Source organism: Elephantulus edwardii, unplaced genomic scaffold, assembly GCF_000299155.1.
Source record: "Elephantulus edwardii isolate Elephantulus edwardi_28Jun2011 unplaced genomic scaffold, EleEdw1.0 scaffold00289, whole genome shotgun sequence".
Classification (NCBI taxonomy): Eukaryota; Metazoa; Chordata; class Mammalia; order Macroscelidea; family Macroscelididae; genus Elephantulus; species Elephantulus edwardii.
In genome coordinates, this window is record NW_006400039.1 from 561206 (window position 1) to 584724 (window position 23519).

At 59.2% G+C, this 23519-nt stretch overlaps 2 protein-coding genes across 2 annotated transcripts in view; one reads left to right on the forward strand and one right to left on the reverse strand.

The window, feature by feature from the left end:
• The first annotated feature begins 531 nt into the window (after positions 1-531).
• REXO4 (REX4, RNA exonuclease 4 homolog (S. cerevisiae)) lies at positions 532-8102 on the forward strand. Its single transcript, XM_006900622.1, has 9 exons — positions 532-741; positions 3163-3165; positions 3317-3642; positions 5021-5158; positions 5283-5476; positions 5773-5861; positions 6954-7028; positions 7439-7513; positions 7989-8102. Exons 1-9 carry the CDS (start codon positions 532-534, stop codon positions 8100-8102), a joined length of 1224 nt encoding a protein of 407 aa, XP_006900684.1.
• Positions 8103-8925: 823 nt separating this feature from the next.
• Positions 8926-23519, reverse strand: part of LOC102876979 (chromosome unknown open reading frame, human C9orf96) — a 35573-nt gene continuing 20979 nt past the window's right edge. Inside the window, exons 7-20 of the mRNA XM_006900623.1 lie at positions 19816-19886; positions 18671-18786; positions 17197-17315; positions 16866-17029; positions 15584-15714; positions 14126-14209; positions 13637-13753; positions 12630-12770; positions 12141-12269; positions 11370-11498; positions 11164-11292; positions 10200-10343; positions 9181-9371; positions 8926-9042 (exon numbers count right to left, since the gene is read on the reverse strand). Coding sequence (XP_006900685.1) covers positions 8926-9042; positions 9181-9371; positions 10200-10343; positions 11164-11292; positions 11370-11498; positions 12141-12269; positions 12630-12770; positions 13637-13753; positions 14126-14209; positions 15584-15714; positions 16866-17029; positions 17197-17315; positions 18671-18786; positions 19816-19886 — 1782 coding nt within the window. The remainder of the gene's footprint in view (positions 9043-9180; positions 9372-10199; positions 10344-11163; positions 11293-11369; positions 11499-12140; positions 12270-12629; positions 12771-13636; positions 13754-14125; positions 14210-15583; positions 15715-16865; positions 17030-17196; positions 17316-18670; positions 18787-19815; positions 19887-23519) is intronic.

Genomic DNA, 23519 nt, shown 5'->3' on the forward strand with positions numbered 1-23519 from the left:
GAGTTTCCCGTCTTCTCTTTGACATTTAAAGTGAACGGAGCCCCCGGCTCTCGGCCGCCCCGCGCGCCCCCTGCCGGCCGCCGGCGTCCCTGCCTCTGGCCCGCGGTGCCACGCCGACAGCGGCCCCCCACTCCCCTTCCGGGACCCGCACTTCTCGTCCCCGGTGTCGGGCCGTTCCCCGCGGACTCAGACACAGCCCTACCTGCCGGCTCCGCTCGCTGGGCCGGAAATCCTATTCCTACGCGGCCAAGCGGCCTCGGCCGGCGCCCACCGCGCGGAACCCGAGCGGGACGCAGTTTCCAGCCGGACGCGCCGAGAAGAGCACTTCCGGAGGGTGGAGCGCGCGGGTCGAGCCGCGTGTGGGCGGTGCGCGGGGTCGTTTCCGGGCGAAGCGGCGCGCTCCTTCCGGCCGCGGAGCGAGGGGCGGCAGCCGGGCGGAGGTCGGTGCAGGCGCGGGCGCGGGCGCTCGGCCCGGCGAGGGAACGGTCCTCGCCCTCGGGGTGAGTGTCGGTGTCCGCGGGCGGCGCCGGGATGGCGAAGGCCCCGGCCCCCGCGCGCGCGCCCAGCAGCCCCGCCACCAAACCAGGGGTCGTGAAGAAGCGCAGTCGGAGGAAGAACAAGGGCCGGTTCTGGAAGAGCAAGGCGCAGGACGCGGGCACCCCGGAGCGCACCCCCAAACCCGCCGTGAGGCCCCCGACGGCTCCCGGAGAGTTCTCCCAGAACTGGAAGGCGCTGCAGGAGGTGGGACGCGCGGGCCCCGGCGGGTGGGCGCCCCGCGTGTGTCCGGGGCCGCAGAGCGCGGAGAGCCGGCAGGGTCCCCGCGGACGGGGTGGGGGTCCCGGCGGACAGGGGTCCCCGCGGACGGGGCGGGGGTCCCGGCGGAGAGGGCGGGGGTCCCGGCACCGAGGGTTCCCCCGCTCATCGCGGCCCCGCGGGACCTTCCCATGCGTTTCCCACGCTGTCAGCGTTTCCCACGCTGTCAGCTGTCATCTTGACTGACACCGCCGCAGCTGGGCGAAGCCGAACCCCCGGCTCCAGGGCGCCTTGTTCTTGCTCGCCTTCGGGTTTTTAGTAGATGATTGCTGACTTGGCATCATTTGTCGGGCTGCTGCGATGTGGATGTCACATGAACAGCCTCCGACTGGGTTGCGTTAGGAGCGAGTTGTGCTCATAGGTGCCCCTTCCCGGCTGTTTCCACCCGGCAGCAGCTCCGAGGGAGATGGACAGCCTCCTCCCGGGTGACTTACACTCTGCAAAAGTCCCACGGGAAGGTCAGCTGTGAATCAGTCGGACTTGATGGCCGTCATTTCGAGTGTGGCTGCTGACTTGTAGAGAGCAGAGGTGAACAAGCTGAGACTTCATCTCTCATACTTTGGACGTGCTCTGAGAAGGACACCGTGCTTTCTAGAGGGCTCTGGAAGGAAAGCGTGACTGTCGACCAGATGGACTAGCCCAGAGGTTCCGGGAATGATTGTAAGGACCGTGCAGGACTGGACGGTGTCCTGTCTTATGGGGGCCACTGTGAGTCAGAACCCCTCCAGTAGCCCCTGACAGCCAGGGGCACCGTTTCCTAGTTTCCTAGTCACTGCAACGAGTCAGCAAGCACACTGGAGCTGCCCTGCACCCTGCTTCCTGGGGTCTCGCGGCATCTCACCTGGTCTCTGCTTTGACGGCCTTGGAGAAAGATGGCTACTTGCCTCATCTCCCTGTGACCTGCGGAATGGCCAGAAGGCTCAAGTCTGTGCCCTTGGCCTCAGCGAGTTATGGGGGAGATGGAACCAACTTCCCGAGCTTCTCGGTAGTGTCCCTGCCTTGACCACGGGACCAGGAGGGCATCCCCGTAGTCACATCCTAAGGGCAGCCCCAACTGAAACGTTGGCCCACGGCCATGGAGTCCGGCTCGTGGGGGTCTTCTGCAGGATTTTCAAGCCTTGTCTTGTCCCTCCGGGGGCTGATGGGTTTTGATCATGCACGTGTTGGTTAGCCGTCCACCATGAAACACTGCACCCCCAGGCCTCCCCCTGGGCAGCACCCCCAGGCCTCCCCGTGGGCAGCACCCCCAGGCCTCCCCGTGGGCAGCTCCACCAGGCCTCCCCGTGGGCAGCCCCAGTCTCTCTGCTCTGGGTCGTAGCTGTACCCCCACCTCTTCCAGGAATGGGAGTTGAGAGGGGTGTCTGCTGTAGGGAAGCCCTAACTCTTCCTCATTCACTGAACGTAGTACCCTGTAACTCGTAACCCTTTCTTGGCTTGTCTGCCTTTGGCTTTCCTGGGAAGCTGCTGCCCTTTGGGGGCCGTATAACTGTGACCCCTGGCACCAGAGACCTTCAGAGGTCTCCTTCCCACTAAGTGTGCCAGAGGGGCTCTGGGCGCCTACAAGATCCAGAGTTGTGTTACCCACCCTGTACTTGTTATGTGGCAGTCTGTAGCCTGTGTGTCAAAATCCGTCTTCTGTCATTGCCATGGAGTCGCCGTGGCTGACCCTCCAGTGAGTTTTCTGAGGCTGTAAATCTCAGACAGCTGCCCGTCTTGCTCCTGGGGGGCTCCTGTGGATTTGACCCTCCAGTGAGGTGCGGCCCCTGGGTTAGCACAGCTGCTGCCTGGAGACCAGGCCACCAGAGCTCCTGAACCGGTACTGCTTCAGAAAGTGTTTCTCCGTCTTAGCCAGATTGCTGCTTTTACTGAAAACACAGGGTTTTCGTTAAAAAGAGTGGAATATGTTTCGACCCTGAAGGGGTTACGGGCGCAGTGGGAGGGTCAGGTGCTCGGACGCCCCCAGGCTGGGATTTTAGAGGAGGCATGTGGCTCGGAGACCTCGTCCCTCCTGGGAGGACAGCCAGGCTGTAACGGGTGTGTGGTCACCCATCACTGCAGAAGCTCCTTTCCCTCTCTGTGCCCCTCTCTCCAAGATCCTCACAGTAGACACGACCCTAAAACTCTTGAAAGGCCATGGCCGCTGGGCGGCATGCAGCTCTGACTCACAGAGTCAGAGTCAGAGCAGTTCACTGGGGATGGTTAACGTGTGCAGCCGCTAATGGAGAGGCTGGGAGTTCTGCTCCGGCGTCAGGCGCCTGGCATGAGAGGCCTGGACATCTCCAGAGGAATCGGCCCGAGAAGCAGGAAGCAGCCTGCAGGGTCTGCAGAGCGTTGGGGTGGGGACTTGAGTGGGCCCTCGTCTGCTCCTTGTAGATGCCACGTGACACAGCGCCTTCCTGAGCGCCTCCCAGGTCCCTCCAACATTGTGGAGGGCGGTGATTAACCACCGAAGACTATGCTTGATCACGGGGTTGACTGAGGCCTTTCTTCTCGTTTCCTGCAGCTGCTGAGACAGAAACCGCAGACCCCAGAGAAGCCCCTTGGCCCTCGGACGGATGCCAGAAAGCAGCTCCACGCGCCCCAGCCAGCCAGACACTGGGCCTCAGGTCCAGCAAAGGGAGACGGCGTCCCGGGGACCAGCAAGAGTTCTGAGTCAGCGGGGTCCCTGACGGCCAGGAAGGGGCCGGCACCTCCCAGTAAGGCCACTGGAGCAGAGAACAAGAAGAAGGGGACTGCAGAAAGGACAAATGGTCACGTGTCCCCAATGCCAGGGGACTTCAAGCATAAGAAGCGAAAAGCTGAGGCCGCTATACCAGCCCCACCCGCTGAGTGAGTGTCTGCTCTCTGTCCTTGTGGAACGGTCACTGAGTGGTCTCCTGTGGCTGGCTGGGAGGCCTCCATCTCCCTGCCCCGGGGTCTGTCCACTATTGACCATGGTGTTTCCGCCAGGACGTTGGCATGTGGGGGGCAGGGCTGGTGACTTCAGGACCCAGAACAGCCGGCCTCCAGCGGCCCCCACAGTCTGCAGGATGAGCAGGTGCCCATGCCGGGCACCTCAACTGCTGTTTGCTTCTTGCCATTAGGCAGTCTGGGCAGGAAGTCCTCTGAGCCTGGGTGGCCGCCAGGAACATGCTGTAAGGACAGGTGCTGTGTGGGGTGCTACTGCCGAGCCCCAAGCTCATGGGGGACCTGCAGTTGGCGGGCTTCAGAGGCTCAGCTCCAGGTGGGGCATTTTTAAGTCAGACTGGCTGTTGTCACAGGGTTACAGGTGACCTGGGCGGGGGTGGGTGTTAGAGTGGCTGTTGTTACAGGTGACCTGACGGGGGGCAGAGTTACAGGTGATCTGGGCGGGGGTGGGTGTTAGAGTGGCTGTTGTTACAGGTGACCTGACGGGGGGGCAGAGTGGCTGTGTGTCACAGGGTTGCAGACACAGGTGACCTGATGGGAGCAGAGGTGGGGAGTGTCCGATCAGAGCAGGCTCAGAGGACGTGAAAGACAGGCTTCGCAGGAAGGTGTTAGATGGTGCAGGCACCAAGGGCTGGCTGACCAGGGTGTGATGGGCTGACCAGGTCATAGTGGACACTAAGGGGGACTGAACGGGACGTGGGCTGCTGACTGGGGCGTGTGGTCAGCGTGCCTCACAGGGCTTGGACATATTTGTATTTCTGCGGCTCTGTTTGAACTCTTGTTTATTGTGTTTGTGGGGAGGTCCACACAGCAGTTGAGCTTCTCACGCAGCAGCATCGACAGGACTTGTTCAGTGACTTTGCTGGCGTTTCTCACGGCTTTGTTCTGGTTGGCCCATTTCCTTTCATCTAGTCTCCCCAGCTTCATACCTTCTCCCCTTTAATTTCAAGTTCTCGTTGTCCCTGGTCTCCCTTCAGTGAGGGGCACATGCTCACTGGTGCTCAGTGATACCTGCTGTATCTGAATGTGCTCGTGAGGGGACACCTTCGTAACAAGAGGGGACTGACGGGCATCACAGCTAGGTGCTCGGGCATGGATTCTGTCTCCACCTGCACCCCACACACCTGTGATGACAGGTGGACTCTGCTCAGAGAGCAGCACGTTTGAGGAGAGAGTGTGGTCAGAGGGGCACTGTCCAGGAGCTGCTGGTTGTCAGGACCCCTGGGTCCTGGGGGTCACCTCTCCTCATCGGCTTTCATCAGTGCCCAGTGAGGTCCACACGCTCCTGTCTGTTTTGCAGGGACGACATCTGGTTTGACGACGTTGACCCAGAGGATATCGAGGCCGCCATAGGGCCAGAGGCCGCCAACGTAGTGAGGAGGAGGCTGGGTCAGCACCAGAACAGCATCACCCTCGTGAAGGAGCAGGGCTTCGGCGGGTGCGTGGGGCGCCAGGCAGCGGGGGCTACACAAGAGAAGGCCAGTGCTGGCCCGTCACCCTAGGATTACAGTGCTGCTGCCTCCTCGCGCCCAGGGTTTCTGACTGATGCCTTTGGTCCACAGCCTGACCAGAGCCCTGGCCCTGGACTGCGAGATGGTGGGCGTGGGCCCCAAGGGAGAGGAGAGCGTCGCTGCCCGTGTGTCCATTGTGAACCAGTACGGCAAGTGTGTTTACGACAAGTACATCCAGCCAGCGGAGCCTGTGACAGACTACCGGACGGCAGTCAGTGGGATCCGGCCGGAGGACCTCAGGCGGGGTGCGTCATGGGCTGGGGGGCGGTCAGCAGTGGGCAGGTCTGCCCCCTCGCCATCTCTTCCTGACGCCCCACGCCTCCTCGGGTCACTGGAGTCCTTCAGACAAACCAGGGCCCTTGAGTGGCTTCACTGCTCCCAGCACAGGGCCTGGGTGGGGGGAGACCTGGAGAACAGATCTGGGTGCTGGGAGGGTGTGGGCACACTGGCCAGCCCTTCACTCACACGGAGTGCCTGGCTGGCGGGCACTCCCGGACCCCATGGCTCCGGGGCACCTCTGAAGCGTTCCTCTGGTTTCCAGGAGAAGAGCTGGCCGTCGTCCAGAAGGAGGTGGCTGAGATGCTGAAGGGCAGGATTCTAGTGGGACACGCTCTGCACAATGACTTGAAGGTCCTGCTGGGGGTGGGGCGTCGGGCCGGCTCTCCCTGTGGCAGCCATATTCCCGGCCAGGTCACACAGTGCCATGGGGGGACTCCGAGGCTTTAGAACCCACGCTCACTCCCAAGTCATGGTTCCCATGGGAAACCCCTGATGCCACCCTCTGACCTCATCCTCTGACCCCAGGAGCGCATTCCTGCAGTAAATCCCCTCAGGAGGGACTGGCTCACCCCACCTCGTGTTGGAGCAGAGAAGAAGGGCCTGGCCAGGCCAAGCCTTCTTAGTTTGGGGGCAACAGGGACTTGTGTGTGGGTTTCCCACCGCAAGGTATGTCACTGTCGGAAAGTCCCCGGTGTTCTAAGACAGCACAGATGGTAAACCGAGGCACCGTGAGGTGAATGGTGTGCCCAGGTAGCAGAGGGGCCGCACTGAGGTGTGCACCCTGCCAACCCACTGCAGGCCCACTCCCTGCTCCCGTGTCCTCCTAGGCTGTGGACAAGGCCAGGTTGCTGTGCCAGCTGTCATGTGCTTCTCAGGGCCCACCTCCTCAGGGCACCATCTTGCCCTTAACGTGTCTCTTCCTGGCCAGGGCAGTGGGTGGTGAGCACAGGATTTGCTCTCAGCGCCCAGGTGCTGCAGCCCTGCCCTTTTCGGGGCCCCTGACCCACCCTTGTGGCCAGACCACGTGAGGGACAGGAGGGAGACTGCACATGCCCAGGAGTTCTTGAGACGTCCCCATCCGTCCTCGGTCCCCCAGGGGCCTCTCAGTGCAGACTTCTTGAAACCCACCCAGCCGCTAGGTCATGCACACATCCCTGGTGGCACGGGCTCGTGAGTCCCCCAGAGGCTGCCCTGAAGTTGTGGGATCAGCTGTGAAAACGCCCCCTCTGACTTCACTGTAGAGAAAGGTGGCAGTAGGGAGTGGAGGTCAGGCGCCCTCAGTGTTTGTTTTGTTGACACAGGTCTTTGTCACTTTGAGTCCTTTGTGTTTCTTCAAAAGGTTCCCGTTACCACCTTGTGTCTTTCACGTGTGTCTTTGTACACGTGTGTGTTTGCTCCTGAGGGTGAAGCCGGGGGTTCACGGTCTCTGCTTGCTCCTTCCAGGTGCTGTTTCTCGATCACCCCAAAAAGCAGACCCGGGACACACAGAAGTACAAGCCTTTCAAGCGCCAAGTAAACGTAGGTGGCTCCATGTCCCACTCACGTCCCTACCTGTCCTGGCCCCTGGCCCACACGTGCTGGGCGAGTGTGTCTTGCTGGTCCCGGGCCTTAAATTGTAAGCTCGGAAGACCACAGAGTTCCGCCTTCTGCCTGCGCGCTCAGCTCCATGAAGCTCTGTGTATTGTCCTGACCCCGCCTCTGACAGCATGGCTGAGTGGCCCATGCAGCCCCCTCCTCGCCTGGTGGTGGAGCTGGGGGACAACTCCAGTGTCCCTTTGTGTCACTGCCCACGTGACGGGTGGCTGCAGCCTAATGGCGCCAGGTGCTTCTATCAGAAGGCGACCTGAGGGGCTGGTGGTTGGGGCTCTCAGCAGGGCCACCCTGTTCAGGTGCAAACTTGGCCCTGTGTGTCCCCATCTCCCCTCCAGAGTGGTCGTCCGTCCCTGAAGCTGTTGTCAGAGAAGATCCTGGGCATCACAGTGCAGCAGTCGGAGCACTGCTCGGTGAGTGTCCTGGGTCACAGCCGGGACCTGACGGGCCAGGCCTGAGCTAGAGGGAGGGAGGAGAGGCCTGTCCGGAAACAGATGCCCAGCAGGCTTCCAGGAGGTCACAGGAACTCAACTGTAACCATGGGGTTGGAAGACAAGGCTAGGTCACCAGTGTCCACTGAACGCCCTGAGGACTGTGCAGCCCAGCCAGCTGACCCCTCCTAATGGACTGGGGACCCACTCCCCTCACCCAGCCTGCCTTTGGTCTTGAGCTCTCAGGCCCCCCTGCCTGTCTCTGGCCATGGGGCTGGCCCTTGGAGAGGACCCCATGTTTAAGGACACATAACAGCATGGTTGTGCTGGTCAGTCCCCATTCCTGTCCTTCCCCACAGAGTCTCAGATCAGGTTGCTTGTGCTGTCCGTGTGGCATTAGCTCCACTGGCCTGTCCCGGGCTCCCTGACACGGTCACAGCCTTGTCTTTGTCCCCAGGTTCAAGATGCCCAGGCAGCGATGAGGCTCTATGTCATGGTGAAGAAGGCATGGGAGGGTACTGCCAAGAACAGACAGGTGGCCAGTGCTGCCCCAGACAGTCGCCACACCTAAAACCCCCGTGCTGGGGCAGCGCCGGGACCAGATCACTGGATGAGCCATCCACCACGGGCAGCTCTGCGACCATGCTGAGTGACTACTGCAGTGCCTCGTGGACTGTCTCCTTTACACTGTCAAGGCGGGTGGTCAGGATGGGGCGATGGCCGCGGTCAGCCGTCTTCTCTGAGCACTGCAGGAGGTGGGACTGCGGGAGTCGCTCACCTGTCACTGTTGATGTGATGGCTCCTTGGGCCATTCCCCTAGGAGCTCCAGGGGGAAGCAGCTCTGGTCACTGGGTCTGTAGTGGTCACATTGGCACTGCCCTGCCCCAGCTTGTGGGACCCCAAGTGTCTTCTTCACCCCCTCCTTGGGGTGAAGCCAGCACCCAGCAGAGGCGAAGCTGCATGCTGACCATGGGAGGGGTAGCGGTGCGGAGTGGAGAGATGACCTCCTAGACCAGCTGCCTCCCCACTCTGTCTGAGGACCTCACCCTGACTGGCCAGCCTGGCTCTCTAAGTCAGGAGAGTTGTCTGACTGGAGCGGTTGAAGCCAGGGCCTGTATCAGGCCACGGGACCACACAAATGTACCCATCACAGCATCAAACATAAAATAAACATTTATGTGTCTACCTGGGTGTGTACAGTCCGAGGTGCACTCTGCTCCCCAGCTGAAGTTGGGGTGAGGTCCCTGTCCAGGACCACACAGGGACAGACACAGTATTACTGAACCCAGCAGAGGGGCAGGCAGCCCCCACACTCCACGCAGAAGCCACCACTCCCGCCACGGCACGGACAGGCTGGCATCTGTGGCCAGGAAGAGAGCGTGGGTCAGCACTGGTCACTCTGTGAGGCTGGGTGGCACTGTCTCCAGCTTCAGGAGGGTCTGCTCTGCGTAGGCAACCAGCTCCTGAGGGGGAACAGTGAGTGAGAGCTCACCCCACGCAGCCCGCAGGCTCTGCGGGGGAATGGCCGGTGTCGGTGTGCCCAGACCTCCAGCCTTCCTGCAGTTAACAGCTGAGTGCCCCCCGAGACACAGGTCTGAGGGCTCCCCGCTCCAGGATTGGTTGGGGCATCATAAACCTGAATTGGGCACCTTTGCACTGAGCCCTGGGACCATGGTCAGCTCCACGTAGGCCTTGGCCCCACCCTGAACCCTGTGTAGACAGGCTGAGCATGGGCAGAGCCCGCTGGACCTGTCACTCACCAGGCTGGAGGCGAAGCGTTCCTTGATCTCCTGGACCAGGGCCAGGAAACCGGTGGATACCAGCTCTGGCAGGATCTCCTCTGTGGGCAGAGAGGGCTGTGAGCTGGGCCTGGCTGCTGTGCTCCCCTACCCGGTCCTGCTCTCAGACCTGCAGCTAGGTCAGAAGCAGCTTCATGAAAGGCTGGGATGGGCGCCTGGCTTCCTGGGTGTGGGAGGAGAGCGAGTGGGGGCCACTGGGGGGACTCCTATAGGACCTGGGTGGGAATGGTGTTGGGAGCCACAAGGGAACACATTAGATACTGGTCAGGTGTGGGTATGGGTACCCACAAGGGGCTCATACCATAGGAAGGGATGGATGTGCCAATGTGGGGGACATAGGGGTGTTGGAGCTGGAAGAGGGGGCATCAGAGGTCTGACTGAGCTGGACGGGCGTGAGTGTGGAGGAGAGGGACATGGGTGGGAGTGCAGGAATGGAAGGGGTCTCACCGAGCTGGGTGGGCATGACATGAGGGGCAGAGGGGGTGTCTCACTGAGAGGGATGGTGTGAGTGGGGGGGTGGAGAGGCCAGGGCTGATGTCTCACCGAGCTGGACGGGTGTCTGCACGTGAGGGGACCAGGGGTGGCGTCTCACCGAGCTGGACGGGCATGAGTGGGGACACGGGGCGCTCACTGAGCTGGACCGGCGTGGGGGACACGGGGCGTGAGTGGGGGAATGGGGCGTCTCACCGAGCTGGACGGGCGTGAGTGGGGGACATGGGGCATCTCACCGAGCTGGACGGGCATCAGTGGGGGGACATGGGGCATCTCACCGAGCTGGATGGCGTCAGTGGGGGACACGGGGCGCTCACTGAGCTTGACGGGCGTCAGTGGGGGGGCACGGGGCGTGAGTGGGGACACGGGGCGCTCACCATAGGCGCTGAGATGAGACAGCAGCATGCACACGCTCTCCACCACCTCCGGGGCGTCCTTGTTCAGCTGGTATATCTCCTGGAGGAGCTTGAGGCCACTGCCAATCTCCTCAGGCGGCATCACCACCTGGAAGGCCGCCATCTCTGGGAGGGGACAGGTGATGGTGACCAAGTGCCAGACTTAACTTGTGCCTCAGGGGCCCAGCCTGTGGTGCCAGCATCCCCAGCTTCACCCTGGGTGCGTGTACAGGGACAGAGCTCGGTGGTGAGTGGCCAGTGAGCACTTGACATCGACCCTAGGTGGACATATGGGTGCAGACTGCTGGGTGCCGGGACCCGCCTGCACCCCCTCATGAGTGTATGCTGAAGTCTCGGGGGACACGGTGCATGTCTTCTGTCATCGAGTTGAGTGGGGCCCTCAGCCCCTTCCTGTCCCACATGGACTGCTATCCGGGTCCTTGCAGCGGGCCCTGGGACACAACCACCGGGCCCAGTCATGTGGGAGGCAGGACCCAGACCTGGCTGCCCAGCCCCTAAGCCCATCCTGTTGCCTATAAACACCCCCGCAAGTGGTGGAGACAGGGCCGGGCAGAGACAGGCCCCAGGAATGCTGCTCACCTTGGGAGCCCAGGACCCAGCAGGCAGCCTGGCGTAGGCTCCAACAGGGCACCAGAAGTGGACAGTGCAGAAGCAGGCCCCATCCCTGACCTCAGAGGTGTCACACTAATTATCCCATGGTGTCACACGTGTTCTGGGAGTTGAGTGCTGGAACAGCGGGCCTAGGGGCTGGCAGATGAAGTGAGGTGCCGTCGGGGTGGGGGTGTGTGCACCGAGCAGCCTGAGCAATGACCAGCCGTCGGGGACGTGTGTCCAGGGCCCAGTGGCAGCTGGTTGGCGGGGGCGTCCTGCCTCGTGTACCTGGAGGTCTGAGTGCAGCCCCACCCCCCGGCGGCCAGGCCCTCACCGGACGTCTTGACGAGGCTGGCCAGCCCACGGCACGCGTTATTGACCAGCAGGACCCGGTCCTGACACAACTGGACACTCCGGAGCAGCAGCACCACCACCTTCTCCAGCTGGTGCTCCTCGATGCAGCCTGTGCAAGACACTGTCCCTGCGTGTGGCCTGGGACACCCACGGGCCCCACTGCCCAGCGCCCACCAGGCCACTCACCCAGCAAGGACAGCAGCCAGAAGACTGCGCAGCCCGCTTCTACCATCTCCACGTCCAGGAAGTAGGTGTCCATCACTTGGGCCACACGCGTCGGGGCCTCATTCAAGGGCGTCTTGTCCACAAGCACAGCTGGAGCCGGAGAGGGAGGGGCGGGGAGCTGGTGCTGGTGCTCAGGGGGTGCCTGCTGTATACACCCCCCACCGCCCCACTCCACCCCTCCCCCATAGCTGGCCTGGTGGGCGGTGCCTACTGTATACACACACACCCCCTCCCACCACAGACAGCAGCACAAGGTTCCCAGGAAGTCGGAAGGAATCCACAGTAGGGGCCCTCAAGTCTGAGGGTGACCTGTCCCCAAGAGGGGCTCAGGACAGTCATGGACAGGTCAGCAGGCGCTCCTGGGTTTTCTGGGCTCCTCATTCACTCGCTGGGATGTGGGAGCATGGACAGGTCTATTAGAAGGCTGAACTGACTCAGAGCTGATGGCCTGCCTTTGTCCCACGGAGCAGCTCCTGAACCAGCAGAGCTCCCCCAGCAGAGGCAAGCGAAACCAGTGCCCCTTAGAGCCAGTGGTGGTGTCCATGGTAGCCTGGCCTTATCCCCAGGGTGTGAGGCCTGGAACGGATGTCCTCTCTGGCTGTCCCTGGCTCCCCCTTTGTGTTCCCTCTGCCTCAGTCAAAACTCTCAGGAAGCCTTGGTGGCTGCGGCTGGCCTTGCAATGTGCAGACAGGATGGGGAGGTGACGGGGGCGGGCGGTAAGGGAGACCCCACCGTCCACCAGGAGGGTCCAGAGCAGCCCCAGGCCGGTGATGCAGATGTCCCTGTTCTCAAGGAAGTCGTCCAGGTACTGCAGAATGTGCTCAAACAGCTCTGCCTTCTGCAGCTGCCCCTCTGTGGACTCTGTGAATGGCTGGGATGAGGACACCATCTCCAGGAAGCCCACCTGGAGCCCTCCTCCCTCCCTCAGTGTCTCTCAGCACTGCAGCCCATCTGTCTCAGAACCCCACTCCTGAGGTAGGGGGAGAGAGCACCCGCCATGGTCTCCCTAACCCCCAAAACCCGGGCTGGCTACTGTGCTGCAAGTGGGGACCTGCCTCCACCTCCCAGGAGGACTGAGTGGCCAGTGCTTCACCCTAAGACGCCTGTGGGTGCCCACAGAGACAGGGCGGCTTGTCCAGACAGAAGGTTACTGGTCACATCCAAAGCGGGCCAAATCGCCCTCCCCAGGACCGACGCCCGAGTCCCTCTCCGAGTGCCCACCCTGGCTGGAAATGATGGTGAGCAGACTGTAGCCCATGACGACAAGCTCCTCCGAGTCAGGGTGGCACCGCATGATGCCCAGCAGGGAGGCCACAATGGTGCTGCTGCAGGGCACCTCGGCGTCTGGGTCCTGCACCAGCGCTGAAAGGGCGGGGGGGGGGGGGGCGGGGCATTCACAGGGAGCCGGGAACCAGCCCAGCAGAGAGCGAGGGAAGGCAGGAATGGGAGGGAGAAGAAAGGCCTTGGCAAGGTGGGGCGGTCAGGCCCAGGCAGGCCCGGGGAGGTGGGGGTGGTCAACCCCAGGGAAGCTGAAGAGAGGCAGGGGCGTGAGCCCTGGGGAGGTGGGGAAGAGGCCTGGGGAAGGCAGGGGCGTCAGCCCCATCACAACTGGACTCTCAGCTGGCCCCCTCCAGGCTGGCTGTCTCCACTGGGGCCCAGCCCCACTACACTGGCAGCCTGGCCAAGTATGGCTTTACCCTGCACCCAGAGCCTTGTCCTACTATTCCACCTGCCCAGGTCACCACCTGCCGGGACATCAGGGATGTGAGGCCATGTCAGCTGTGAGCACCTTTCACATTCACGGATTCTCTGCGGGATGGAGGCGTCATCTTCTGAAGCAGTGCCTGCTGGACTCAGGCAGACGAGGCCTCTCACTCCACAACGAAAACGGGGAGACCTTTCCTACAGTGGAGCAGGCTCCTGACTTCTGCTCTCCCCCTCCACCCTGTAGACTCTAGGCTGTCCCTCTGGCCGCACTCGGCCCCTCTGCCACCCTTCCTCAAGCATCTCCTCTGTGAGCTTCACTCCAAGGACTCTGTCTCCTTGGCCACAGGGAGCAGACACAGGCTGGAATCCTGTCCCCTCCATCATCTAGAGACTGGTAGAGGACAGGGCCCAGTGGGGAGGCAGAGCAGTTGTAGGCAGGACAGGATGGGCACAAGGGATTAGCAAGGTGGAGATGCGGGCAGGGTAGGAGGTGGAGTGTGGACGGGAAAGCAATAGCCCACCTTGTCCGAGAACCCGCAGCAGCAGGGAGCAGCCGCATAGTTGCAAGGCCAGGACCCGATCATGCTGCTTCAGGGCCCCAATCACCATCTCCACCATCGCTATTGGCCACGGCACACCTGTCGGGCAGGGCACCAGGCCAGCCTTAGCAGAGGGCCCAGTGGGAAGGGGCACCTACAGGGTGTGACAGATGGCACGATGAGCCAGGGCCAGGATCGTCTTAGGTAATCTTTCCCACATGCAGGTTAGGGACGTCTCTGTTACTGTCCCCATTGTACAGAGGAGAAAACTGAGGATCAAAGGTCAGGGCATTTGCTCTTGCAGGATGTGAGCTGGGCCTGCTTGCAGCCACCCTGATTCCAGAGTCCTGGAGTCCCCAGTCCTCTGTGCAGGGAGCAGGCAGCATGAGGACACACAGCCTCTGCCGTCCAGCCTCAGAGAAGGGCTGGCTGCCGGGTCCGCCCGGGAGAAGCAGTGCACAGGGTCTCTACCTAGTTCCTCGTCAGACATTATCAAGAGTCTCTTGATGGCTTTGAGTTGGACTTCGGGCCGGCTGGAGAAGTTCTGCAGGACCTCTGCGGGAGACATGGGGCATTAGGGTGCCATCCATGTGCCCCTGCTGGTCACACGCATGGCACACAGACCCTCCTCACACCCCAGTCAAGCCACGGCTCTTTACTCCATCCCAGGAGTGTGGCTGGAATCCACGTGGGAATGTGTCACGTTAGAGGTCGTGTTGTGGGTTCTGAGCCAGTCAGCTCTGAGATCGAAAGACTGCTGGTGAGGACAGAGGAGTAAGCAGGAATGACACAGGGGAGATGCCACCCCAAGAAGATCACCAAGGACTTAAGACTGTCCCCCTGGAGCTGGCACCCCAAATTCAGACTTCAAGCCACCTCAGCTGAGAGAATGCAAGTCTGTCTGTCTGTCTGTCTGTCTAAGGCCCTCTTTTGCATGATTTCCTTTAAGCAGCACATAACCAAGATAGAGAGTCAGGTCCTGGGAACAGAGGCTGCTCTAACAGGTACCTAAAATGTGGATGTGCTTTTGGAATTGGACAGGGCGTGGGGACTGGGTGAGTTTTAAGTTGTCAGTCTGGAGTCTTAAGGTGCGTCTGATATAGGCCATGGTCTTTGCAGTCACTTGCTAAGCATCAGAGAGCTGGACAATGACTAAGAATGAGAGAAGGAGAGTTGATGCCTTTGAACTGTGGTGCTGGAGAAGAGTGTTGAATATATCATGGACTGTGAGAACAAAGAGGTTCATCCTGGAGAGGATGAGACCAGTCTGCTTCTCGGAGGCAAGGATTCTGAGGCTCCGTCTAACATACTTTGGACATGTTCTAAGAAGGGACAGGTCCTTGGAGAGGGACATCAGGCTTAGGAGTGTGGAGAGACAGTGCAGGAGGGGAAGACCCTCTATGAGATGGATTGATTCAGTGACTGGGATAATCGGAATGGGTGTGTCAGAGGCAATGCGATTGGCACAGGATAGAGCGGAGTTTAGGGCTGTTGTACACAGGGTTGCTGTGAGTCGCAGGCGACTTGATGGCACATAACAACAATAAGAAAAGTCCAGCTGGCTTGAAGGGAGCTCTGATGGCCTCCCGGGGAAGGACTCCACCAGCTGCTCTGAGGGGAAGTGGCCTCTTGCCACTGACACACAATGGCGGGCAGTTTCCCCTCTGCAAGCCCACCGGCGGGGCAGCTATGAGCCTGTTCCCACGCGATCTCAGTGAGTGAGAGAGAGAGAGGCTGCCTTGGAGAGACCTGGCGGAGTACGAGGTCAAGGGCAAGTCTCCAGAGAGAGGGCTGGCAAGAAGAGAGATGCCTCATGTAGAGTGCTGTGGGGCGGGGTCTGTGCATCAGTTCTGGGAGCGATGGCGGGGCCAGGGCGGGGCCGTTCCCTGGTCGGGGAGCGGACAGTGGGGCCCCGCTGCCCACCAGCACCTAAGATGCTTGCGATGTTGCCTTCCAAGAGCACGTCGACAATGAGTGAGGGCACGGGCTGCTTGTGCATCGTCACGGCCACGCTCGAGGACTTGAAGCCCTTGGTGACGAAGGTGAAGTGGATGAGGTCCCTGCAAACAACAGAGGGAGGCCAGGGCCACAGCCACCCTTCCTCGAGGGTCCCATGCCACTGGCTGGTGGCCTAGCAGCCCCATCTCAGCAGCTCTGCTCCCCACAAGCACCCCGGAAACCACACAGGCAGTTCCTGCCCCACACTCCTGATGGGGGATGGCTCCAGCTCCCCCTTCGGTGCCAAGGACACTGGCTCACCAAAACAACCAAACTAGCCATTCTCGCGACAGGTTCTGCACCATGGCCCCTTGACCACAAGTGCAGCACGTGGTCATGGAAAAGGCTTATGCCTGCACTAACATGAGGCTCTGTGTGACCGCTGGCCTCCCTACAATTCCACACACAGACACACCAGGGAGGGATGGCTGGCCACCGTGTCACTGAGCGCCATGCAGGCTAGGCCACGGCCTTGCTACTTGTTCCTTTTCTTCTGGTTCTGAAGGAAAATGGAGACTTTCCTCTGGACCCTCCCAGTGTCACAGCTCTTGGCCTGGCCTCATGTATCTGCTGGCCATGTGCACAGAGGGACATCCACACAAGAGTGACAGCTGCAGGGGGGCCCGCTGCCCAGGGTGAGTCAGGTCTGTGGCCACTAGGGATGCAGTGGCTACTGTGTGTGTGCTTGTTCCTGCCTGTCCACGTGTGTTCTGTGTCTGCATTAGGTGTGTGTACACATGAGTGCATATGCGTGCTTGTGTAACTGTGGATGGATAGGCATTCGTGGTCTGTGCATGTGTGTGTGCGTGTGTCTTATGTGCGCAGGCCTCTGTGTAGTGTCTGTTCATGAATGTGTGCCTGGGTGTGTGTGCACACATGTCTACATTCATGTTTATGGGTGTCTGTGCACGTGAGTGTGTATGTGGGGGTGCATGTCCGTGCACAAAGGCGTGTGTGTGTGAGTGTGTATGTGGGGGGTGCATGTCAGCGCACACAGGTGTTTGTGCATGCATGTGCATGTGTGTGTGCATGCATGTGAGTGGGGGGGTGCATGTGAGTGTGTGTGTGAGGGGGTGCATGTCCACACACACACACGTGTGTGTGTGTGTGAGTGTGTATGTGGGGGGTGCATGTCCGCGCACACAGGTGGGGGGTGTGTGTCTGTGTGCGCACACGCGGTGGAAGGAGGGGGACAGGAGGGGCACTGACTCACTTCACGGTGCCCCGGTCCTCGGGGTTGATGTGCAGCATCAGGGGCAGAAGGAAGACCAGCGTGTCGGCGTCGGGGATGCCCCTGTCCTCCAGCTGCTGCAGCACGTCCCGCAGGCCCTTCGGAGACGTGCGGAGAGACTTGCGCAGAAGCATGGCCTCCTCGTCCTGACGGACGGACACAGACAGGATGAGGACAGGCTCAGGACGAGAACTGTGCACGATGACGTGGATGTGAGATCCCATCCGGTCAGGGCTGGGGTGGGGACCTGGGTGCCCCCGTCCCATGCCCTCATTCCTTCCAGTGTGACAGAGACGTGGCCCCGACCCCTCACCTCTATAAAGGAGCAGCTTGCCATGTCCAGAAGGATGCAGCCCAGGGACCAGATGTCAGACTTCTGGCTGAAGGAGAAGCTGAGGGCTTCGGGGGCCATCCAGGACTTCTGGAAGGGGTCTGTTGGCAGAAGCAGGTGGGGTGCACCGAGAGACATGGGCTCAGGGACCGCCGCACAAGGCTGCCCTCCCGGAAATGTCCAGTGTCCCTACATACAGCTTAGCGAGCCCTTGGGTGCCCTCTGGTGGAGGAGAGACATGCTGGATGCTGCGTGGGGTCAGCGGGCCTGTCACCAGGAGCCTGGCCCTCTCCACAGGTGCCAGCCAGCTGGTCTGCGTGTGCACACGCGTGTCTGTGTCTTTGTGTGCCTGGGTGGAGTGTGCCCGTCTCAGCAGCGGGGGGTGGTGGCAGGAAAAGGCCTGTCCCAAGATGACGAAAAGGTGGCCCTTCTTCAAATATTTGCCTCACCTAAGTGTCTGGTGGCCCAATGGGTAGGGAGTGAGTCTGTCAGACCAAACGTTGGTGGTTTGAATGAGCTGCTGTGCGGGAACAGGGTGGGCTGTCTCCTCCCAGGAACTTCCAGCCTCTGAAAACCTGGGAGGGTCCGCTGGGAGTCAGTTACGACCCAGCAGCACTGAGGGCTCTTTAAGTGTCAAAGCTCCAGCTGCCCTAGATTCTAAACCTGAGCCCCAAAGACCGGGGCTCTCAGTCCAGCTTTGTCCACCTCTGGTGGTCCCAGCCGCAAGTGGTCCATTTAGACTTTGGCTCTGCTCTGCAGCCTCACAGAAAAGGGAGTGACTCCAGGGGCCTTGCCCGCCGGGTCTCTAGGGACCCACATCCAACCAGCCAGCCATCTATCCAACTGTCCACCCTTCCATACCCCACCCACCCACTCATACGTCCCCCTACCAATGCCCCTGTTCATTCACCTCACCATCGAGCCACCAACCCGCTCACCTGCCCATTTATCCATCCTTCCTTCCATCCATCCTTCTACCACAGACAGGGCCACCAGCCCCTGCTTCCTCAGGACTCTGGACTTCCCTGTTCTGACAGCCGCTAACAGGCTTGAAGCCCCGTGGCCTGCTAGCTCTTTAGGAAGGGGACTTAGCTCGCCTTGTCCCCACCTGTCCCATCTCCTGATGTTTTAGGACCCAGTGAAGTGATGTCTGCCCAGCAGGGCCTGGCATACGCTGGCCCTCGGTCAGCACTGGTCATTTCCGTCTCTGGTCCCCTCGTCCCTCACATGTGTTAACCGCAGCCTTATTGCTCTGAGCTCTCCCAGTGTCACCAGCTTTTGGACCCACACCTGCCCCCTGTGGTGATGTCCTGTTCAGGTACAACCAGACCGGGGATCTCAGGAGCCCAATCCAAGCTGGGGCCCACGGGGATTTAGAGAATGGAGAGTAATACTTCCTTTCTTCAGCCTCCCCTGGCCCCGTCACGCCCCGACCACCCAGCTGCTGCTCAGCCACCTTCCTCTGCTCGGATGTTCCACTTGGCCTTGTCGGTCATGAGGGTGTTGGAGCTCAGGTCCTGCAGCTGGCTGTGGTTATCGTTGACCAGGACAATGTTGGAGGGCTTGAGGTTCCTGGAACCGAGAAGCGGTGCCGCTGCTGGGTGCTCCCAGGCGCACCTTCCCACCACGTCTAGGTTGCTCTGGGGGTGGGAGTCCAGGAGGGCCTCCAGACAGTGAAGGGTGGGGGTGGCTGGGCTCACGTGAACTCGAGGGAGGACCTTCTCCCTGCCCACCCACCCCAGGCATGCAGGAGCAGCCCACCCGTCCCCTCCTCTCAAGGAAATGTCCCCTTTGCAGCCCACTGTTGAGAGAATGGTTTCCTACAAAAATGTAATAGTTTTAAATCTGGAAACAACAACAAACCCAGAAACTACAAGTAGGAAAAGGTCCCAGGGTTTCCCTGTTAACATCCAGGCTCCTCTTCACTGAATGTTGGGGGCAAGGAGGGGAGAATGGGGGCTGAATTTAGAGAGTGTTTCTACATGTCCAGGGACACTTCAGCCAGTCACCAGATTATCGAGGTGACCAATAACTCTCCTTAGCACAACCAGTCACACAAGATCACAAAGACAACACGTGCCCAAGGAGTAAACTCAGAAAATGGGCAGGGAGAGGCTGGCAGGATGAGTGGAAACAGGAATCCCAGGGAGGAGGCGGGAGGAGTGCTGTCACGTGTAGGATGACAGCTTATGCAAATAGCAAGAGCTCCCCCAGTCATTGTTTCAGGGAAACCAACTGCTCTGTAAACTCTCAGCACAATTTTTAAAATAATGAGAATTATTAAAATAAGGAACTCCAGCAACATCTGCATTGACTCCTGAACTTGTACCTTTGCCCCTTTCTTGGTGCCTACAGCACCTCCATCAGCTAAGATGTGAGTGGGGGCCACTACCCAGCCCATGTCGCCCGCCCCCGCAGACCACCTCTCTGGGCGGTGCTGTCCCACAGCAGGACTGAGGCCACAGCTACACCGTGGTTCCCCCCACACACACACTCCATGTTCCGTAGGAAAACCTACCCTGGGAGTGTGTGTGCACAGTGTGGAAGCATGGGGGGATCTGTGGAGGGGTGCAGCCCCGTGTCCCCAGGTGTGCCTCTCACCTGTGCAGGATGCCCTGCTGGTGCAGGTACTCCAGCGCGTCCAGCACCTGGCCCAGCACATTCTGCATCCACTGGGGAGGAAGCGGGGTGTGGATTGGAGGGGGTCTCGGGGCCCTGATGGCACAGGGTGTGACACGTTAGAGGTGGTTCGAGCTCCCAGGAGCTGCTCCGACGGGTCAATACGAGTAGTGTCGTCTAAGATTTGCAGCCTCGGAAAAGCTTTGTCTTCACGCGAACGACAACAAACCAGGGAAAGAGTGTTTATGCTCAGAAACCTGAGAGAGGGTCCCCGTGAGGCAGGATCAACTTGAAAGTGGTGGGCTTTGGTTTTTGAGAAACCTGGTGGTGTTATAGTCAAGTGATCGGCTGCTAACCAAAAGGTGAGCGGCTCGAACCCACCCAGAATCTCCCACACAGAAAGATGGGACGACCCGCAGTGTTTCCGGGTGAAGAGAACCCAAACTTCCTGCTGTGGCAGGCTGGTCTTGACACCCACCCGGCAGGGCAGGGCAGGGCAGGGCAGGGCAGGGCAGGCCCCACCCCCCGAACCCCCTCCGCACCTGATGGAAGGTGACTCAAACAGCTTCCTTGGAGGAGTAGCTGGGGCCTGGCTGATCTCTCCATTATCAGCAAGCACTTAAGCCAAGTCACCACCAGGACATGCTGATTCTGAGCCGTAAATGTCAACGGGAGGAGGCTGCCCCATTTCTCTGTGGAGCAGCCGTAGGTTCAAATGCTGGCCTTTCAGTTAGCAGCCCAGACACTTAATCCACCACACAGCCAGGCCCTACTGGGGGACGCTCCATCACGAGACACCCCAGCTTCCAGGAGTGTGACTCCCCAGGGCTGCCGTCAGGTGGCTCCACTCAGGTAGCCATTCCCTGGGGCCCGGGGCTGCTCCTTACAGATGGGGAGCCCCCACCTCGGCTCTCAGCGCCCCACACACTCTCTTCCAGGGGACCGTGGGCACGTATCTGCCCCAGCCACTCCGAGGCCTTCACTGCCCAGCACCTGCCCCTATCAGCTGTGGGTATTAAAGATTATGACACCTCGCGCTTGCCTGTTAACATCATTAGACCGAAAAGAGCCCCGAGAGAATATTCTGGAAGAATTTTGTGTCAGAAACAAGACTCATCCCATTTCCAGGGCGGTTGTTTTCAAACAGTGTTCCTAGGAGGCCACCAGGTGTCGGTGCGGGCTTTCTCCCGCCTCATGGAACTTCCCAGGATCCTGAGGAACAGTTAGAATTTTAGAGTTCCATCACTGTCAGAATTTGGGGACCCACTTGAGAGCCTGCCTTAGGTGGAAGCAGAGCTGTGGGCCCTTCAAAACCTGCAGTGGGGGCCTGGAGGCAAAGAAGTGTGCCCTGGGTTGAAGCACACGCCCTCTTTACAGGGTAGGAAGCAAGATTTAACTGTGAAAGTGATCGCTTCCAGAAGGCCACAGAAGAGCTGAAGAGCAGCTACATGACCCTGGGGCAGGACAGATTCCTCCAGACAGCACGCCCCCAACCCCCAGCCACATCACCCACAAGACAAAAGACTGAATTGGACTTCATTAAAATAAGACGTTCTGCTCATCAAAAGGCATCGTTAAGAAAGAGAATCAGTATGAAGAATGCAGTTTCAGTTAATTAATGTCCTAAACCAAGATGTCTGTGGATGGTCAACTGGAAAACCAATTTGTTTGGTAAACTCAAATCACCTTAAAAAGTGTGCATGGTGGGGGAACATCCAGATACAGTCATGCTGAAAGAGAGAGAGAGAGAGAAAGGGAGGAAGGGAGAGAGAAAGAGAGAGAGAACGCGGGCATCTAAGCCACAGATTTAGGACCTTATACCTGCATTAGGCAGATGACACAACCTTGATTGCTGAAACTGAGGAGGACCTGAGGCATTTGCTGCAGAAGGTCAAGGACTGCAAGCTTCAGTACGGATTGAAGCTTAACATCAAGAAAACAAAGATTTTGTTTCACCACTGGGCCAGTTGGTAGCTTCATGATAAATAGAGAAGAGATACAGCAGTCAGGAAATCAAAAGACGAATTGCTTTGGGAAAGTCCACTGTCAGAGACCTCTCTAGAGTACTGAAGAGCAATTATGTCAGTCTGAAGACTAAGGTGCAATCCAAGCCATGGTCTTCACAATTACTTGCTCTGCATCAGAGAGCTGGACAATAACAAAGGATGATAGAAGGATTGAGACCTTTGAGCTGTGGTGCTGGAGAAGAGTGTCGAACATACATACCATGGACTGCCAGGAGAACAAACAGGTACGTCCTGGAGAGGGTGAAACCACACTGCTTCCTGGAGGCAAGGATCTTAAAGCTCCGTATCACGGACTTTGGGCACATGGCCAAGAGGGACCAGTTCTTGGAGAAGGACATCATGCTTAGAAGGGTAAGGGACAGCGCAGGAGAGGAAGACCCAAGATGAGATGGATTGACTCAGTGACTGGAGAGAAGGAATTAGGTCTGTTGGAGGTGATGGGACTGGCTCAGGACAGGGCAGGGTTCAGAGCTAATGCACACAGGGTCGCTGAGTTGCAGGTGACTCGAAGGCACATGACAACCTGGCAGCTGTGTGATCTTAATTACAGAAGATTATCAACACATTTTTCAGGTCACAAGGTTTTCCTCAAAAAAGGTGTTGCTACTGTTAAATACCTTATTTATCTATAACGGCAGGGGTGGTAGGGGTGGTAAAAAACCCTACTATTTTAAAACAGAGACGCTGGAAGGAGTAAAATTCTGTAAGTTTGTATGAAAATGAAACTGAAATAGGAGCTAGAATAAATTTTTTTTAATTTTTTTTTTTAATTTTGTGTGTGTGTACCGTCAAATCAGATCTGACTGGTACAGAAGGAGACTGTCCCTGCTTCTCCAGCAGAGCATCTGGTGGATTCGAACCACACGAACACATGACAGTAAGTCACAAAAATGGTGGGGGAAATGTGATAGATAAAAATAAGCCATCAATAAAAAGGGGCAGGGGAGTGATAGTCCGGCAGCACTGGGCTAGGGTCCTGCGAGCTCAGCTCCAGGCACTGTAAAGCCTACATCAGTACGAGAAAGATAAATAGCCCGATTTGTAAAACAAGCACATGGCTTGAGCAGGCACAAAAGATGACAGCCACAGGGTCAAAATGTGCTCGCCCTTAGCTCCTCAAGGAAGGGCAAACTGAAGTTGAAAAATGACACTGGGAAGCTCTGACAAGGACGTGAAGCACCTGGCATGCTCATGACTAGCCAGCCAGCTCCGGAGAGTGAGCAGAGTGCCCAGCACTAGGTGTGTGCCCAGTTACAACCCAGCAATGCCACTCCCAGCTCTTCATCCAGGAAGACTACTCGTCGTGATGCACCAAGACATGTAGCTGCATGTGCTCATAGCTGCCTCGTTCACAGTCATCAGAGCCGGAAACAACCCCGATGCCGACCAACGCTAGAGCAGATGAAGAAATGAAGCATATTTGTCCAGCGCAGCGGTCCCTCGTAGGGAAATGGACAGGTGGCTGATACACACACAGCATGGGCAACACTCGAAAGCATTAGGGCAGAAAGACACCAACCCAAAAGAGCACACTGGACATCCAGGGTGACCTTGCTGACATGATGGGCAAAATCAGGAAGAACCAATCTGTGTATTGTGGTGGAGGTGGAGGAGGTGGTGGTGGAGGTAGTGGTGGTGGACGTGGTGGTGTTGGTGGTG

Bases quoted from the DNA above. Each gene is read 5' to 3' on its own strand.
- REXO4 (XM_006900622.1), top strand. From the start codon at position 532: ATGGCGAAGGCCCCGGCCCCCGCGCGCGCGCCCAGCAGCCCCGCCACC. The intron at 7,029-7,438 runs GTAGGTGGCTCC...TCTCCCCTCCAG, and splicing joins CTTTCAAGCGCCAAGTAAAC to AGTGGTCGTCCGTCCCTGAA. The intron at 7,514-7,988 runs GTGAGTGTCCTG...CTTTGTCCCCAG, and splicing joins AGCAGTCGGAGCACTGCTCG to GTTCAAGATGCCCAGGCAGC.